This window comes from Leptosomus discolor, chromosome 1 (genome assembly GCF_034619465.1).
Source record: "Leptosomus discolor isolate bLepDis1 chromosome 1, bLepDis1.hap2, whole genome shotgun sequence".
Classification (NCBI taxonomy): domain Eukaryota; kingdom Metazoa; phylum Chordata; class Aves; order Leptosomiformes; family Leptosomidae; genus Leptosomus; species Leptosomus discolor.
In genome coordinates, this window is record NC_141391.1 from 19,361,500 (window position 1) to 19,381,599 (window position 20,100).

Here is a 20,100-nt window from a genome sequence, read left to right on the forward strand (position 1 = left end):
TGAATTTTCAAATTTCTTGGCCAGCTCTAAGTTAAGTAGTCATTTTCCCTCGCATTTAGTAAGCGCTCTTCTAATCTATGTTTATAGGTAACGTTCCAAACACTTTTGAATCCTGAAACAGTAAAACTATATATTTTCATCTCAATCTCTTGACTGTTCTACAATACCCTTTTCATAAGAGTAGATGGAATGAATGTATAGTAGCAAAGAAATAGATAAAAAAGCTGATGCTGGGCACACCTGTTCTAGTATCTTGTTAGAAGGTGTGGAGAGAAGATGACAGTTTTATGATTGCTGTGACTCTTGTTTATGTTTCAGGCATATTTGGTGACAGAGTTCTCCAGTACCAGAGTCTAGAATCAGGAGTGAGTAGTTGGGGGTAGTGAGTGTTACGATCTTTGTGCTGGAACATGTTTGCATCACTGCTGTGTCTTCTGTTTTCAGTCAAGGTGTTTTGGGTGTCCTTGCACCTCCTTCCTACTCCTGGAGCTGCATTGTTCATTTAAATGTGTCAGAATAAAGAGGAGCTTTCTCAGCATGCATCCGAAAGCTTGTTTTCCTTTACGGCTATCATATGTAAGGATTCTTGTGGATATCCCTATTGTACTAGTGCAGTATATCCTTTAGGTTTAAAGCTCAGACCCTTTCAGTCTCCCCACAGAGAATGTTGTCTAGATTATCAAGGAAATGGTTTCCTCCTAACTGAGACGAAGAAATGAGGAAAGAATAGCCTAAGGCTAACTGAAAAGGAATACTGCCATTTGTTTACTCTTAAGTCAAGCAATGAGTGAACTGCTACCCACACCTTCAAATCTGGTCTTCTGCTGTATTTCACCACAGCACAGGTTCCAAACAGCACAACTTTACGTTGGATCTTTTCTTAGATGTCTAAAATAAGGTAATCTACAGCTATTTGATAAATTTTCACTGACAGATGAGAATTTAAAAAAAAACAAACAACAAAAAAACACAAAACAAAACCCACCACCACCTTTCAAACTACACGTGACAGAATACTGAATCAATAAACTGCTGCTTAAAAGTAGAAATGGGAAAAAGAAATAGAAAAACCTCTGATGTATTAACACACTGAAAAATAAAATTTCAGGAAAACTATAAACAATATATACAACAAGCTTAAAGGGCTTTCTCTTCTTGTTTACAGGAATGTACATTACTTTTGCTGATGTGCCGACACTTCCAAGAGTTTTGACATTACCTACACCTTAGTGTCCATGATAATATTACCATCCTTGTCCTTTACTCTTACTCTGCCAGAGACATACTTTGTTTCCTGCTGTCCATTCATGTACACAGTCTTGACAGTACCATCTGGATACTCCCGCCTCTTGAACTGTGATGTGTGTAGTTCTCTCTGGCCATTATTGAACTCTATAGTTTTGCTTCCATCTCTGCATTAAATAAATGTATATAAGTTGGTTTTGTTTTTTTTAAAATCATTGAAGGACTATAAACTTAATCCCCAAAAAACCCCATTAAATATGCAAGCCTAAATGAAGGAAGAACTCACTACAGTATTTGTGAAAAGCCTGCTTTGTTAAATATCATCCCAGCTGGTTGGTACTCAAAAACCCATTTCTCCAAAACTGACGTGACTTCTTTTTACTTGAGAGCTTCTACCACACTTTCTCTGCGCTAAATCTATTGCTGCAACAGTCCAAGAAAGTTTAAAACTTAGCGTTTTGAGTGCTATCAGTTATCAGCTGTCAGTCAGACCTGCTTGCCGCACCAGCTAGCTTCTCACATGTTCTCTAAAATTATACACAAATCCGAAAAGTCTCTCATGTTAGGGTATGAGAAAATACACACAGGCATTCAGTCTTTATGTATCCTCCAAGCTACCAAAAATAAAAATATCAAAATTTCAAAATAGTAAAGACGTGTTCACAGTACAGTATACTCAAATGTAAACTTCTAGAAATAGATCTGTCACCATATACTGCCTCTACCAGTGAGCCCTAACTGCTCCTTTCCCATCAACAGGCTAGGGTACCAGAAAAGGCAAAGCTTACCGCTGAATACGAACAATAGTGCCATCTGGAAAGATGCTTTCTTCTTGCCCATCCGTAAATAAATTTTTAATCGTTTGATCGGGGAAGGTAATTTCTTTCTTGCCATCAGGATAATGCTTTTCTGAAATGTATTTTGATACAATATGCTTATTACATAAATACAGGTGTGTGTGTGTGTATATATATATATATGGGCAGCAATTTTGAGGGTTGGTTGGGTTGGATGATTCCTTTACCTATTTGTCCATTTGAAAACTGTAAGACCTCTAAGCCATCAGAGTATGTAGTATGTGTAGTCTTCGCATCAGCATAATAATAAATCTGCAGAAAACAGTTCAGATTTAACATAACTAGTGAGAAATGTTTTATGTGTGAACACATATGCACAGAAATAAGTATGTATAGAAAAATGCAGAAGATATAGGGTACATACCACTGTTTGATCAGGCATAACCTGCTTCACATCCCCATTGAAGAAAGTTATAGTTACAGTTTTCCCATCAGAACCTACTTTTTTCCATGTCCCATTGGGGAAAAATATGAGGTGACAGCCATTTTTCAAAACCTTTTCAACCTATTGAATACATTAGAGAGGTCAGTATTAAGCCATCACACTCACATACTCATTCCTCTTTCACAACAGCTGTCTTGCGGCGTTTCAGAGTGCCAAGCTCTCATTTTACCTTTCCATCAGGATAAGCAGTTTCTCTCTGTATCTCTTCACTGTCTGTATATGCAGAACCAGATGGTAGTGACACATGAGCTTCATTAGGAGAGGTGTCCTGAAATAACAACAACAATCTAAGCATAAATTCAAATGGAGCTTTGTCTTTATACATGTTTTTTTTTCCCCTAGGCTAACAGGTATTTTAGGAAATAAAGAACATCAGGGCAGGAAGACAAGCACAGGAAGGCATAAGTACAACCTGGGTTTTATGTAACTCTGAGTATAATTCAAGTGGTAAGACAGACTGAGTCTCAACAATAATTAGTTAGTTAACTGTGGTCAGCTGTAGTCCAGGCTAAAGTGGAATTCAGTGGTGTGTTGTAGCATGGTGCTCAACTGCCATGTCGCTGTGAAACAATTGATGAAGTTTCATAAAGCCTGAATGCTACCTACAATTAATGTAAGAATTAATTCAACTATTTACAAGATTCTTGCATGGTTGCCCTACATGGAGCATATAAACATCCATCTTTTTGCCCCCTCTCTCAAAAGGTAAAACATTTTGCAAAATTCAAGGGAGCATGAGATTATTATTTTATTTTCTTTCCTTGGCCAAAGAATGTTGTAACTACTAGACACAGGTAAAACACTCTGCATTGACTACTACATAGCCATTTTCTGGTATGAGATAATAAAATTGCAGTTGAAGAACATAAGAAGGTGAGTCAACGGCTTCACCAGTCACCCTCCAGATACTCATTTAAGTACAAGTAACTATTGTCTTATTTTAAGCTTTTTCCTCACCCTTAAAAATCAAATCAGGATACAGGACTTACTACCATAAAAGTCCTAGAAGAATCTTCTAGCGCTGTCATTGTCTCAGAGTTGCTTCTGTCACTAGCAGGTCCTGATGCAGGTGTTCTAGAAAGCTTTCCTACTCAGATACACATAATACAGTTAATTTGGACAATAAAATTAAAGTACAGTTTAAGTGTTATATGTGAGGTCAAGCTCTACCTACATTTCTTAAGTGCAGTAGAAATTGAAAGCAGTATGTTTATGAAAAGAATCAACACAAGCCAGCTCCCTCAGCTATGTCATTGCTTCGTGTATCAGCAAGAAGCTACAACTGAAGAATCACTGCAACACGCATAACATGGCACTTTCTTTCTTATTTCATCTCTGTAGATTTACAAAGAATCCCCCCCCTCGCCCCGCCCCGGATCTAGATAACATGGTTAGTTATGCCTTATAATGAATAAAGGAAGACTGAGATAACCTTTTAACAGGAACTGATTGGCATACTTTTCCCATGTCTCTCCTAGCACACCAGAAAGATTACCAAAATAAAAACAGCAAGAGCTTCAATTCTGGAATATTCTCCCTTAACAGATAACATGAGCTGTCAGGGGTGTCAAAAAAGTACCCTCCAATTACTTTCCATATGTGATTATTCATTAGGAAGGAGTATAGCTGCCAACAGCATTTGCTCCCAACTGTGAGCAAGGAACACCTGCTACGGCATTGCCCGTATGAGTACAGATCCTGATAAGGAAGGTTCTGAAGAGACTTGGCAGATCTGATGCTATCAACACAGCCACCTAACCAGCATGTGCAGCTTGGAGAATGTCACTGGTGAATGCCAGTCTGGATTGCAGAACGCAGCTTCTGGTACACTCCAGAGCGCCAAACGTGACCAGAAGCATGTTTGCTCTGAGAATGGTCTCATCACAGCTTTCTCCAGAATCTTACCCTGTGAGGTATTTATCCATATGCTCAAGTCCATTACAACTGTTCTCTGTCTGCTTTTGAGGTGGTGATGCACTCCTCTTTAATACAAGCCAAAACACCACCTTAATTTTCTTTTAAAGACTTAACAGAATTCTCTGATTAGACAAACATTTATACCTTTTGCCTGTGAGCAACTTTTGCCATTTATCTTGCTGCACTTCTGTACTGGAAGAAGGGGAGATCCAGTTCGACTTTTTGGGCCTTTATTTGGTAGACACTAGAAGAAAAGTTATTTGTGGTTTATACGACATTTATTCGTAACCGTTCATATAGCAGCAACAAAATTTATATACCATGCGACGTAAAATTTACTGGAAGCTTTTTTCACAAACTATACATTTTTGAGACTTAGTCAGCAGAAGGGCTTGTGTGATTTAGCCCAAGCTGTGCTTTGGACCCCTTCCTCTGTCTGCTACGACGCTACCAACAACTACAGAATGATAATTTGGTGCAAGCAATCCAGAATAATAGTTACAGTTTCAAAACTAAATATAACTGCTTTAGAAAATGGTGAACCCCCTGGTTTGCCTGGCTGATCCTTAAGGTGCAGAGGTTCCCGGGTTAGATCCCATCTATGATTTCTCTCTTGTAATTGCACCATTTTGAATTTCTAAGATTAGTTCCTCCACAGAATGAATGCTGCACACTGCGAACATTCACATTTGGAGAGAATGTGATATCTCAAAATTCTGTGTCTGTCACCACTAGTGGAGTCCCAAGATTAGTAAATCAAAAGTAAACATCTAAGTTGGATCATAAACCTGGAATCCAATAGCTACAAAACTCAAGACTATTCACACAGTTGACTTTAAAACACCGAGATTAATAACTTACAGATTCTGCTCTTTTTAGAGTCATCCCAGAATGTTCGGTTTTCCTCTTGCTTCCAGCAGCTTCTACTTTCTTCCAGGCTTCTAGACGAAACCTCTCCATAATTTTGACTTCCTCTTTTAGCTCCATATTCTCATTTGCTAAAGCTTCTATTTGATCTTTCAGGCGTCGATGAGTTGTTGACCATTTTGCCTCTTTTCGTTTTAAATCTTCCTGTAACTCTACAATCTGCTGTTTTAAAGCCTTAGAAAAATGCATGTTTATAAATCAAAGAGCTTTCATTTTTAATTAAGATTGTAATGTTCCAATAGAAATACAAGCACACAAAAAAAGCACAAGAGCAGCAAGAAAAAAAAAAATCAAAAAATCAGCTTAACAGGACAGAGGGTGAAAGGTAGAAGTTTTCTTCCCCAAAAGAGATATTATTTACTTTAGACTACCAACTTCATCAGCTCAACTTCAATCACAGAAAATGTCTTTTTTGCCCTCTTGGCATCCTTTACACTTCACAGATTGGTCAGTGCAAATACACTTGAGACAGAAGCATGAAATCTTTAAGGCTACCCTTGAGAGGACACTTCAAAAATTGTGGCCCAGGAAAACGAGGAGGACACAATCACATAAAACACATGTGAATGTGCCTAGCCCATTTAGCAAATGCTACTTCCATCTGTTGACTAAAGACCTACAAGTAATAACAAAATGTAACTTTGAAAATTGTAGAGGATTACTCCATTTATTGTACAGAAGTTATAAACAGAATAAAACTCAAATACCGTTCTAGTTGGCATTTTGATTCACTGCCATGAATAAAAACTTACAGCTTAATATTAACTACAATCATTTTCTATCAAAGTTGAAGATCATTCTACCATAGTCACGAGCAGTTTTTAGTATGGAAATGTGACAAAAGGATTTGCTCATCAGGAGTTTTTACCATCAAACAGCATTGTGAAGCCTGTAGTTCCTTCCTCAATTAGGCCACGTCTACTAACAGTTCACATTTTGAAATCACTTGCAACCTTTCAATTAAGTTAGAATTCAGGTTTTGACTGCCTTTAAATGAATTTACATGTTCCTGTGTGGGCTAGAAGAATAATATATTTTTATACCTGAATTTCATCACGTTCTTTTTTATCTGGAATTGCTCTAGCTTCTGCGGTATATTTTTCAAAAACTTTACGCTCCTTTTGCAGTTTTTTCATTTCCTTTTTTTTATATTCTTCTATTTCAGCCAGTTCTTGGGCTTTCTGCTGTTGAAAGTCTGCAATTTCTTTCCTATAATTATGAAACAAAGTTGTTGTTTTAGGCCAAAACTACTTCAAATCTGAATTTTAAGGAAGAAAATGAAGATTCTGAATTTTGTGGTCATTGATTCCAGTCCAGCATCTGTTATGCCCAGGAAGACTTAGCTATAAATGGTATTACTTATCTAAGGAGTAAGAATTGTTACACAGTTTGTGTTTGAAGTCCAACAATTTGTTTGTATATATCTTCTAGTCACAAAAGTTATCCTGAATTTAACAAAGCTTTGGCTAAAATCCTCCAACATTCTTCAAAGCAGAACAACACCATTCCCCCAAAAGCACCAGGGAAAAGAATCTGCTAACAGCAGGAGGTCACAAACTAAACATTAGCCAACAACATGATGTTGTTTCTCAACAAAACACAAGTGACTTTGGTAGGAATAGGTGTGCTACATTTAAGTCACCAGAGATAATTACTCTGTTCTACATGTCACTTATAAGTCCCCCAGTTCAAATGAAAATATTCTCAGTTTGTACACACAAACATCCAATCCAAAGGAAAAGCATCAACCATATTAGCGTGAAGATCAATTTTGCAAGAGCAATTTAGGACTGTGTTATCACTCAGAACAAAAGTATACAGTTCTCCCAAGTATACCCTTTAAGGATATCATATTAAACTAGCAGGGGTTCTTAAAATTATAATTTGTGTGTGAGTAATAACTACAGTTTAATATATACATATACATAGAGCAGCAACCAGTTTCTTGGTCCATGTCTCCACTGTAACTGAAACACACCAGTTATTTACCTGTGCTGTTGGTAACTGGACAGTATGATAGTCTGGAACATACTATGTCAGTGAATGCACCAAAATGTTTCAGTTAAAAGTTACCTGATGTTTGCCAAGGCATGCTCTCTTTCTTCACGGAGTTTAGTTAGAGTTGCATTTTCAGCTCTGAATCTCTCTATTTCAGTTTCCAATTCAGCGAGTCTCTCTCGCAGTACCTGGGATGGAACACTGTTTCCTGTCAAGGAACAGCCAGATGCGAGTTATCTAAGCGGCACTCATAAGACTGAAGTAAACAATTATTCCACATCAGTTAAAAAAAAAAAATTCAAGTGACAGTATTTTAGAGATAGTAGTAGTATTGCAAAAAAAATTCTACTATTGAAATAACACAGAAGTGACATATTAAAGCAATCTGCACTATTTACTTAAGTACCTCAAATACTGAGTATTTCTATCATCTCTGTAGAACTAAAAAATTTTAGGAATTGGAATGTGAAGGGCCTCACGTCAAGGTAGAGAGATGAAATGAAGGTATAAGGACTAAGCATCAAACAGGAAAGTTTATGGTTGTAAGTTTTTCCAAGTTTTATTCAGTCTGCTCACACCCATCAGTAATGTGAAATCTATTGCGGAGGCCACTAATAGGATTTGTGAGCTTTTTTGCCATCCCAGTTTCCTGTTCAGTCACTACTTAACACTCCCAGGGTTTTAATAGTCCACTTCTGAGTATGCGACAGAAGAGCCTAAATACTGATGTTGCAGTGTAGGTAGTTGCCTCATTCACCCTTAAACGCGCTGAGATCAAGTAGAGAAACCCCTACCCATCTTCCTGCAAACAACATCTAGCAGGCATCTTTAGACAATGCTACAAAATCAATTCTCCACAAAACAATAAGCAGAAGTAGCAGATTTCATATGAACTTCTCATAAAAACATCAACACTAATCCTAAACACTCACCGGAGCAGAGTTTGAAACAAAGATCTCACCACCTTACAAAGAAGAGATTTAAATGCTAGGGTATTCTATCACGCTTTCAATGAACAACTGCATTTTTAATGATCTCACATAAATGCAACAGCTTCAACAGCAGCTTTTAGAGGCAGTCCTCCCCCAGATTATAACCATATGGTTGAAATCAACTTGGGCAAAGCAGAAGAATTAATCCGTATTTCCCACATTCCACATGAATTCACTAGATACTATACTACTGTCAGAAAATATGGACAGGACTGTTGCCTCATATTTTATAAGGGGAACAAGCCAATCTACCAGTGTATAGCATTACATTACTGTGGTGTAAACGCACTCTGTAGTGGAAAGGGAGGTACCCCTTCATTTTCAGCGCAGCATGCCTTTGATATTTTCCTTGATTTGGAAACAGCGATCAAGCAGCTCTAGATCAAGCTAGTTCAATGAGCTGACAGAAAACTATCCTCCAGGAAAAAAAAAAAAAAAAAAAAGGTAAAAGTTTTCACTGATCATACTTATTCTGCAAGCTGCGTAATTGTTAGATCTGACATCAGACATGCAACCGGGAGGGAAGACGAAAGGTGAGAAGAGGGCCATTCCCTGCAGCAGAAGTCTGTACTTACACCGGCTGGTGTAATGTCAGGTTGCAGCTTAAGCGTTAGAAGGAAAGACTTGTAAAGTATGTCTTCTGCAACATTTCCTACCAGTTGCTGTTTTCTCACCTCCTGGCTCCTGTTCCACATTTGATTTGACTTCACGCTCCAAATGACAGCCTGCCTTCTGTTTTGGTTTCAGGGAAGGAAACAGTTTTACCATCAGGTTTGGTACAGGAGGTCCATTTGAATCACTGTCCACTACAGAGTCTTTGGACATTTCATCTCCCCTCTTTGAGGCAACTTTTCTCTTTATTGCTTTATCTGGGACAGTTGTATCATTCTTACTGTAAAAGTCTGTCTGTAGAGGCATTTTAGTATACATTTCAGGAAATTCACTATTAACATAATTTTCATCAAGATCACTCCATGTTTTTTCATCATCAAACTCAAACTTACTCCTACTTATACAAGACATGTTCCTCTGAAGGTCTGAAGCTTTCCCAATTTTTTGCTTTGACAGTGCACTACAATCTTTGTCTGACAAGCCAAGGTCAGCATCTCCATTATTGCTTTCCTTGCCGGTATCTGTAACAGAACCTCCATAATCAAAAAATTCTGGATCACTTTCTCTATGGTTCAGGAAGGACATCTTAGCATCTTCATTTTCATGCTTTAAGGTAGTCTCAAATTCGCTCTCAGAATCTGTAGTAGTATCACCACTGCCCTCGCCCTTCTCTTCATGTACAGTCCATACATTACTTTTTAAAGCAGGAGTTGCTGTCATGGAAGAAGCTGAAAATATTACACTGTCTGTTTTATTCAATGGATCCTTCATTCTAAAAGCTGTTCCTGAATTTGAGACTCCATGCATAACTGCTCTATCATTTATATTTCCCTGTGTCATATTGTCTGCCTTTTTATTTTTCTTATTTATGAGTTCAACAGCCAGAGCCTTTACTTGCTGCTCTTTTGCCTTGATAGGGGTAGAAGACATTCTACGCCCTTTTAAAGTTTGCTGATCTTGATCTAATATCCTTTGCACAAATGAGGAATTACTTGAGAAAGATATTTCATCTGCAGCTTGTTCTAGAAACAAAAATTCATCTAATTCCAGATTCTCCTTTTCTTTTTCTTTTTCCCAGTTTTCCAGCTTATTCTGAAATGAAACTTCAAAAGACAGTTCTGAATCTTTCACAGGGTGACCTATAAGGCATTTGGAATTAGAAAAGGCACTGGTCAGCTCACGTGACATCTGAGGCTCTTCTGTGCCAGGTAATTTGTTTCCAATTTTGCCAGCGTTAGACTTAACAAATTCTACCATGTTCTCTTTATTTTCTATTTTGTTGTTAATTTCCAACGGGAAAGAATCTCTCATCTGTCCATCATGACTTTTTCCTGGTTGCATTCTCATTTCTGATGGCAAGAGATTTTTTCCATTGTGATTCCTGAGTGCCAGGGTCTTCTGATTAGTACAGTGTTTTGCTTTATCAGGGTGGTTATATTTTTTACATGGTGCAAAAGGGTTGTCAGAAACTAGCTCTTTGCGAGGAGGCACAGTTTTCCTCTGTATTTGCGGTCTGTCCACCTTAGTGACATTTATGTCATCTGAAGCCCTTTGTTGAAGTTTTGGGGTGTTTTCTCCAAGTTTTGTAATTTTAGATTTGGCATTAATCAATCTCGTTAAGCCTTCTCCTCTCTTCAGGAAGGGTCGTTTGATCACTGGTTTTTGAATGGCCGATCCATTTGTCTCCTGAAAAGGGGCAAGGAAAAGTAAAACACAAAATGTTAAAAAGCCCCTTCCACAGTTTGAGTATTTCCTCAAATAAAACCCACATGAGTAGAAATTTATATAGTACACTTCTACTGGACTTCTGAAGACATCTGTGGCGGTTCAGTGTCTGTCAGGATTTCGGTAGCAGGGGGAGGGGGCTACAGAGGTGGTTCCTCTAAGAGGCCTCGAGAAGCTGCCCTGGCTTCAATTCCGGACTCGCCTCTGGGCAAGGCCAGACCAATAGCGCCTCTGAGAATAACTCTGTTTACAAGTGAAAAAAACTGTTGATTGAGTTCTTTGTCTGTCTGTCTGTGTTAGTGAGCGGGAGAGAGAAGAGAGATGGGAGAGAGACAACCCCACGGACACCCCGGTCAGTGAGGCAGGAGAGGGGCAGCTCTGCCGGAGCAGAGGTTCCCCTGCGGCCCGCGGTGGGGTGGCGGCTGAGCCCCTGCAGCCCCAGGAGCCCAGCGGTGGCCCAGAGGTCGCCCTGCAGCCCGCGGAGGGCCCCGGGCCGGAGGAGCAGGGACCGGGCCCGGAGCAGCCGCGACTGCGGCCGCGCTGGAGCCGCCCGTCGGTGGGAGGGCGGCAGCGCCGGGAGGGACCCGTGCTGGGGGGTTCTGGGGAGCTGCGGCCCCGCGGGAAGGACTCGCGTTGGGGCAGCGGGAGGAGGAATGTCTGCCGTGAGAGGGACCCCGCGGTGGGGCAGGGGAGGGCTGCGAGGGCCCCTGCCCTGAGGAGGGAGGAGCAGCAGAGACACCTTGTGCCGGACGGGCTGTGACCCCCATTCCCTGCCTCTGAGCTGCTGGGGGGGAAAGAGGGAGCAGAGCGGAGCCCGGGGAGACCCCGGAGGGGTGGGGGGGTGGGGGGCAGGTACCTCTCGTTCACCTTGATGGTGGTGGTTGTTTGTATCAAATGTGTGTTATCATCCCCACGTTGAGTCTGTTTCCCGTGACCATAACTGGTGAGTGAGCCCTCCCTGTCCTTTGTCTCGACCCTCAAGCCTTTTTGGTTGCATTTTCTCCTCCCCAACCCTCAGGGGTAGGGGTGAGTGAGCGGCTGCGGGGGGCTTTGTTGCCGGCTGGGTGGGCTCAAACCACGACAACATCAACAAGTGAAATATTTGGGGCTTATTGTTTTAAAAATGTGAATATTGCATTCGGTTAGCTTTTGATGCTAGAATCTTCCTTGTACATTTTAAAGCACATGTCACATCTTGGCACAATAGCTAAAGAACAATAAGGTTAAAACAATAAATAACTAACCTGTAACTTCTGGGTTTGCTCCAGACGCTGCTCTTCTAGTTGTATCTGTTCTTCCAGGAATTCTTCAAAAGTCTGTTTCTTCTCCTGAATCGCAGCTTTAATAGGTCTAGTGTAATTTAATAAATAAATTAAAAAATAAAAAAAAAAGTCTTATGTTTTTGTATAAAATAACTGTGTTTAACGTCACTGCTATTTAAAGAAAGACCGAAGGTGAAATTACATAAAAGATGATAAATAATGAGCTGTTATTTAATATATGGTGATTTAAGTGTCAAAGTTAATCTGAGATGCATTATAACAGGAGCTGTTTATCTTTTGAGAAATGGTTTATCAAACCCTTGCTATATTTAACATACATATCTAAAAGACACTGTATTCAGGCTTTGCTGTTTTTTCTTTCATTGGTTTTCTCAATGACCCATTCTTCTGCCCAGATCACCACACTTTCACTTGTATTTTAGTCATACTGCTTCACCTTCCCACTCAGTGATGCTACTGAGATCATGTTTCTTATCTCCCACTTAGATACTCCTCCATTACAGGAGTACTGGGTCTGGCTGGGACGGAGCAAGCTTTCTTCACAGCGGCCCAGGTGTTTCGGATTTGCAACTACAACGGTGTTGGTAACACACCAGTGTTTTAGCTGTTACTGAGCACCGCTTGCACAGCATCAAAGACTGCTTTCGTTTTTCATGCTGCTCCCCGCCCCCAGCAAGTAGGCTGGGGCTGGGCAAGACACTGAGCAGGGACACAACTGAACAGCTGGCCCAAATTCACCAAAGGGGTATTCCATGCCATATAACATCATGTTCAGCAGCAAAAACTGGGGGCTTGGTCTTTCAAAAGTAGCTGTTGCTCAGAGACAAACTGGGCATCAGTCTGCTTGTGGGAAGTGAAGGGTGACTGTCTTTGCATCACTTGGGGTTCCGTCCCCCCTTCCTTTACTTATTAAACAGTTTTTATCTCAACCCACAAATTTTCTCGAGTTTGCTTCTCTCCCATTCTCCTCTGGGGGACAGAGTGAGCAAGCAACTGGATGGGCGCTTAGTTGCTGTCTGGGCTTAACCCACCACAGCCTGGAAAAAGTATTTCTTGGTTTTGTGATGACCCGTCAGGCAAGGCAGAGCTTTAAAACAATGCCAACCACTGCTTTTATTCTATCAACAACATAAACAAAGCTTTTAGCTATACACAAGAAGGCTTCTGCCACAAGCACTATTATTACTTCTTAGCCATATACAGACGTTTAAACAAACATAACTCCTGGTAATAAACTAAAAAGTCACAGTCTTAACACTCCTCATTCACATTACTACTTTCACCACGTAACAGTGGATAGGAGGTTGTAATAATCAAATTTGGAACAGCAATTATAACTGCTTACATATTAAACTATACTAAAACACGCTTCTAAACTATCATGACCCCAGGTTGCAGAGACCTTTTCAACCAATACACATCATCACACCTTTCACAGCATAAACAATTTCAAGCCAGAGCCTCTCTTACTACCAGTCTCCACAGTACCTATCAAAATGGAATCCTTGGTTGAGAAAGCTACACAAATTGAGAATATCAGTCTCTTTCAATCAGGATTCAGAATTCAATCAAAATCATGTTATTTGACAAAAACTGCATAATAATGATCTGAATTACCTTTCCTCTGTATTAGTCCACAAATGTTTTCCTCCACTGGAATTTTCAGAGCGATTTGCACTTTCCACACATAAGGCATCAATGCAATGATCTTCATTTTCCATTAGTATTTCCATCTTTTGTTCTGGACACCAAATGTTTTCTCCTATGAAATTAATAGAAACTTTTTTTCCCTCCCAAACAACAGATCAGTTTTCAGCTCTTTCAGCAACATTCAGGTCAGATTAAAACCAGAAGAGAGCTTTATGGTAATGTAGTCTGAATTCCTACATAAAATAGTCCTAAGATTTCCCCAAATTAATTCTTATCCTTTCACATCATCCTAAAACCAAGCCCTCTGATTAAAAACTTTAAAGCTGGTATGAAGTATGATGAAATGCAAACTCAAACCTTCTCCCCAAAACCTCTACAGGTTAATAAGGTCTAACTTTATTAAATTGCTAGATTCAAACCAAAACCACTATTCCAGTCATAGCAACAGGTTAGCCATGCTGGTGCCAATGGTAAAGCTGAGAAAAGGAGGAAAGAACTCCAGTGCATTGCTTCCGATGTACAAATAATTTTTAGTCACGTGGTGGCACCTTGTCAACCCATCTTGATTCTTAATTCCAGTTCAGTTACTAATCCTCACAATAGAGCTCATCTGAAGACATTCTGTATCCCTGCACAGACTGTTATTTTCAATTTGCCACATGAAAGTGTGGGTACAGTTCAGCCCAAACAATTCAGCTATCCAGTATCTGTCATTATTTGCTATGTTCCCAGTCTTTGTCATATGTAAGCTTTATCAGTAATGATTATATTTTTTCCTAAAATAGATAAGCGTTTCATACAGACAGAAGAACTTTACTTTTGTTTCATGCTGCTTTTAACAAAACTCACATGGACATCAACAGGAACACTGAGGTCTGTAAGCTGTCAGTAACACCAAACAACAAATCAAGTAAACCAACACTTGTATAAAATCTTCACAATAACTAGTAGAAAATTATGCTGAGTAACTACAAGGGGGAAAAAAACCCACCACACACCAAATTATCTTTCTATAAATGACTAATGTATTTGTCATCCTCGTTTTTCGAACAATTTTGCACTCTCAGAGGCACACCCGCACCTTGTTTCTCACAGGCAGACACTCCTGAAAGACTGTTCTTCAAAGATGAGGTGCATTCTTTGTTGTTTAACTTCTGTAAAAAATCACTGTCTTGTGTATGTGGAGAAACAGTCGGAACATAAGCTCTGTCTTCAAAGATGCTCTGATATCCAGATGATGGCAATTGGTGTAAAGTTGTTAAGCCCGCTGAATGCCCAGGTCTTGGCTTTTGACTTTCAGCCATCAGAGTATAGCCTTGAAATTAAAAGAAAAAAAAATGGCTGTATCATTATATTTGTGTTACAACACCACTGTTCCACAGGAGAAAAGAACTGGCACTGAAGGGCAGGATTGATCACCCAGCCTCCATTCGTACGTTATCAATCAAGAATAAGTGATTAAGCAATCTGGATTTTGTCCTCCTAAAGTTAAGCCCCAATTTCATTTTCTCAGGTAAGGCAGAGTGAAAAATTATCTTTTAAGTCAGGTTGGATTGATACTAGCAACAGGACAAAATACGCCTGCTCAACTCTAAAACCTTTTTCCAGTCCAGCACTGTCCCCTCCCTTTGCACACAGCAAACAAGGAAACTGATAGAGGTTACAAGTGTTTGGTTTTAAATACAGATCAGCTCCCCAGTGTAGTTCAGCTCATCACCTGAACAAATTTGTGCTGCCTGAGCACAAACAAGGCGGGACCACTTCATTTGGATATGTTGCCAGCTCAAAGCAATCAAAAGTATTGTGAGAAATGGCTAATCAGAAAGGAAAGCAACTGTTTGTTTTACACTGTCTTTTATACTTAAAATATGTTCTTCGAAACAAGGGCTCCCATCATAGCACATGTAGATCAAGTTACAATTACAGTTGGCATTTTATAAAAACAGGATAGTGTTCCTTCTACAGAAGCACTCAATTTTCAGGCACATTCAAGCAATGCAGCATTTATCTTTGACTAATCAAGTAGCCTTAAGGTGAAGAACACTGAATACACTTTCAGATTTTTACTGGAAAATTAGATTAAATTTTTCAGTTTACTCAAAGTACGTCATGTGCTTTCTTTCTCAACTTACCAAGACCTGCTGTCTGGCCAGATACCATGCTAAGTAGCTTTTGCTGCTCTTCCATTAGCCTTTGAAGTTGCTCCATCTGTTGTTTCTTTAGCTGTTCCTGTTTCTGTTGTTGCAATTCCTTCAGCTTTTCAAACAAAAAAATAAATGTATTAGAGGCTAGGTTTACTTAAAGTGTACCACAGGATTAGTGTCATCAAGACAATGGGTATTTCTTGTTTCCATTAGGTAAGCATAACATGAAGGACATTAAGAATTTTTCCATCTGTGAATACACATGCTATTTTGTTTTCTTAATTAACAGTTCCACTAGTCTTTAATTAATCAATCTGCAAACAATAGGAATCAGAACACTTATTTTTATTGCATGGAAAAATCATTCAAATTCTGCTCTTTTAACGTTAACTTCTACTATGCTGTATTTTTATTCAAATGTTAACCACTTCATAATAATTAAAGCTTTAGAAAAAGTGGGGTTTGATGTTGTTTGGGGTTTTTTTGGTGTTTTTTTTTTTTTTTTTTTTTACTCTCTCCAAGATCTCAGTTACAATGAAGAGTACTGATACAAAGGACCAGGGGAGGGGAAAAAGAGCATCAGAGAACATTAAGACTCATGAAGCTGCCTGAAAAAAAGAATTAAAATACTGATTAAATTCAGTAATCCAGTCTTCATTTTCTTGTGTACCAGGAGTCCTTGGCCCTGCCTCAAGACCAGCCTCGAGGGCCATATGAAGGCAGGGCATTCTGCACCTTACCAAACCACAGCAATGGTGGTGGGCCTCCATGTCCATCTCTGTACCTCAAACACATACATATGTGCTAGTTCCAGCGCCTCCAAAGGAAGGACAGGAGACCTGATGAAATCCTTCCACAGATCAACAACTGGATGACATCTGTCATCCAACAGGCAAGAAAAAATTTCCTTGAATTTCCCTTGTAGTCCCTTAAAATTCCAGTGAAAACAGAAGTAAGGCACTGTGCAAGGAGAAGCTGTGAGCTAATGATCAAGATCCAAAGATCATCTAAGTCTCATCTCCAAAGCCTTTGTGTAATTTATTAAAGAAATCATACTGCTGCCTGTTCTCATAATAATATCCTCAGAAAATCAAACTGAAAAAAAAAAAATCTCATACATCCAAAACTACATTCACTACTACAAGCATCAGGTTTATTTTTTATAATATTTTAGTCAATAACTTTCTAAGACAGGAGACATAATAATTCCTCTTTAGATACCGTCAAACCAGCTAATATCTGTCATTTAGCCTCTGTTTGATACTGCTGACAATACTTAAAAAGTGAATATATATTTCCTATCACGTAAAATACAGGAGAAAACTTTTATAGTACCAAATAAGTTGTGGAATTCTACTCTAGAGGCGCGTGCACACACACACACACACTCTCTCCCTCTCTCCACTTGAGTGAACAGACACAGGGATTTGTGCTGAGGTAGCTGCTAGCAGAGGAGGTGAGTTCTTAATCCTTAGCGGAAAGATCTATTAAAGTGCTGCTGAGCACTTTCAGCTAACACAATTTATACCAAGCAACTGGGAAGAGCTATGAGCGAAAAAGTAATGCGCGAATGAGCCAGTTACAGTGGATTAACTGACACGCTTGCATTGGAAAAAACAATTAGTAACATCACAGCATTCTAATTCCAGGCCATTTTGCCCCAATGTCTTGGATACTTCATCACATTCAACACTAACAACTCTCTTCATCCAAACAGAACCAGGTACATGGGTGTACATACCTACTCTGAGAACTAACAGGAGATGTTGCTATAGGCACAAGAACACACAACTTCACCACGTTGTGAATATCTGTGGTGAAGTACTATCACTGTAATGACTAGCACCCCCTTTCCACAGATTCAAGTGAAGAAACAATGGAACATTGTAAAACCCTGTGCACCTTTCCAGGTAAAAATATTTTGAGAACAAGTACACTGCCACTGAATGCAATTTGATTTTAAACTGGAACCCGTGCCAGCTAGAAACAGCAGACTCAATAACTGCACATAACGAGGAGGACACCAACTTTTACGCATGCTAACTGTGACTTAGGACTTGCTTGTAAAGCTTGCTGTGTTCTATATGTTGCAAAGAGGTCGCTTACTGCCAGGTATGACAAATCACAGGAACAAAATAAACCTTCATGGATATATGTGAAGGAATTCTAGGACTTTTACCTGTTCAAGCTTTTGTAAGAGTGGATCGCTGTGATCAGATTTAGTCTGAACATCCACCTCACCACGGACAAAGTCTGTTTTAGAGGTTTCTACATTACATGCTGCTGGAAAAGATGCTTCAGTGGTATATTGCTGAAGTGTACAAGAGCTGCCAGACTCTTCACACAAGGAGTCATCGCTTACAGAACAGCTGTCTGAAAGATGCAACACTTCACCAGGGAATGCTGTGATGTCTTCAGAGCCAGGTAACAAATTTTCTTTGTTGATTTTCAAATGAGTAAAACTAGGATCTAATAAGACTCCAGCACGGGAACTATCTGACATCCAGTGTGCAATGAAGTTTTGTTCACTACTTGGATCTTCAACAGTTGGCATCTTGTAAATTGTATTCCAATTTAACTGCTGGTGTATCATTAACATAACAATATTACCTTGTGTAGTGTTAGGACAATAAAACTTTCAAAGTTCCAGGTATCTGGTATGGATGGTTACCTACTTTTAGCACCTAGAAATTAAGCAGATAAACAAAATAAGAAATCTACAATAACAGATTCCCAGTGAAAGAAAGGCATTATTTTATAACCAGTCTAGCATATTTATAAAAATAAGTCACACTCTACTTTTCCCTTGGCAATAGAAACAACTTGGACGAGTAACAAACACCTTCTGTGCAGGAAATCAACATAATCCAAATTTTAGTCTTATTATTTATTTGAGTGCAGTTAATATTATCTCAAATATTATAAAGCTGTGTATAATATTCTCTTCAATAGTACTGAGAGGGATTAGGAATTTTTTTTAAGTGCCTGCAACAAAAGAAGAGAGGTGATTTGAGGACTTAAAAAAGAGACTTCCCACACAGGATCTTTCACATCAATGCAAAGTTTCATATATGTCCATCTAAATACAAACATTTTACTGCACATATTTCAATGCAGCACTTAGCATTTTCGTATCTTCCTTAGTTTCTCATGGAAACTCTACAACCATGCTGCCTGTTAGCTTCTTCCTCCCAACCAGCTTCTTTTTTTAAATCCATCCAAAAAGCTGTTTGAAGTCTGCAAAAGTGTCAGTGACAACCAAATTCCTACATGTGTCAGAAAACGTGAATTAATCAGGTAGGGAGGAGATCCAGAGTGATTTCCTCACTTCAGAAGAAAAAGAGAACTGCTGCCGATGACGATGGCACAGCAAGAGCCTGACCGCTCAGCCCTGCTATCTCAAACTAGTCCCATGGCAGTTAACTCTGCCTGTGGACACGGGATATCATGGAGAATGGAGAGGAAAGAAGGGGCATGGGGACAAAGGACAGACAGACAGCCACAGCAGCCCAGGCCCAACAGTCCTGCTGATCAGGAAATAACTTCTTCAAGCTTCTTCGTTCCCAAGAGGTCAGTTCATACAGCTCTCCCTTAATTTTCCCGCTGTAAAAAGGCTTATGCTTTCAACCAAAGTTTGAAACTGTGACTAGGAGAAACGGCAAAAAGAAAAATGTTTTCCAACCGCCTTCCGTTTTGAGACGCCACTCTAAGTTTCCCAGCAAGGCACAGCTTCCCGCGTGGGCAAATTCAAGCCCACAGGTTTCACACGCTGTTTTTCCTGTCACCTTGGAGACCCTTTCGAGGCAGCCTGCCAGTTCAAAGCTTCCCCTAAAGCTTATGGGCAGCAGCGCCTCCGCGCCAACCGAAAGAGCTGGCAGGGCTGAAGCTGACCCGTCCGGGGACGGCAAGAAGGGATGAACGGATCCCCCAAAGGTCGCCGGTGGGGAGACGAGCACAGCCACGTTCCTCAGGCGAGCCGAGGGGCCAGGCCCGGCGCCTTCCTTCCCACACGGACACCGCCCCAGACCGCGGCACCACAACGCCCTCGCCGCTGCCCCGGCCCCGAAGCACCCGCACCGCGACAGCTCCGACCCACGACCCCTCACAGGTACCGGGGCGGCAGCACGGGCACTAGTCCTCCGGCCGCTTCGGCAGCAACACTCCACTCCGCCACCCGGCTCCTTCTATTACAAACCTGCCGCCATCGCACAGCCTGCCGGCGCCACAGGCTGGGCACCGCCCCGCCGCCGAGCATGCTGGGAGCTGTAGTCCCAAGCCACGGCCGTTCCCGCCCCGCTGTGAGGC

The 20,100-nt window shown here is 40.3% G+C and overlaps 1 protein-coding gene across 5 annotated transcripts; it reads right to left on the minus strand.

The window, feature by feature from the left end:
• Window positions 1-1,219: 1,219 nt before the first annotated feature.
• Window positions 1,220-18,394, minus strand: CPAP (centrosome assembly and centriole elongation protein). Of its 5 annotated transcripts, none has more exons than XM_086481800.1 (16): window positions 17,975-18,394; window positions 15,784-15,907; window positions 14,733-14,966; window positions 13,619-13,763; window positions 11,963-12,068; window positions 9,038-10,676; window positions 7,465-7,597; window positions 6,435-6,600; window positions 5,326-5,565; window positions 4,609-4,708; window positions 3,537-3,634; window positions 2,717-2,815; window positions 2,467-2,607; window positions 2,270-2,354; window positions 2,034-2,154; window positions 1,220-1,412 (listed from the first exon to the last, which is right to left on the minus strand). In XM_086481800.1, the coding sequence occupies exons 1-16, from the start codon at window positions 18,392-18,394 to the stop codon at window positions 1,220-1,222; spliced, it is 4,044 nt and encodes a 1,347-aa protein (XP_086337926.1). The 5 variants fall into 5 exon arrangements, with proteins under 5 accessions (XP_086337926.1, XP_086337924.1, XP_086337928.1 ...); XM_086481798.1 differs by having other exon boundaries at window positions 9,056-10,679; window positions 14,673-14,966; XM_086481802.1 differs by having other exon boundaries at window positions 3,537-3,637; window positions 9,056-10,679; window positions 17,975-18,349.
• Between the last annotated feature and the right edge of the window lie 1,706 nt (window positions 18,395-20,100).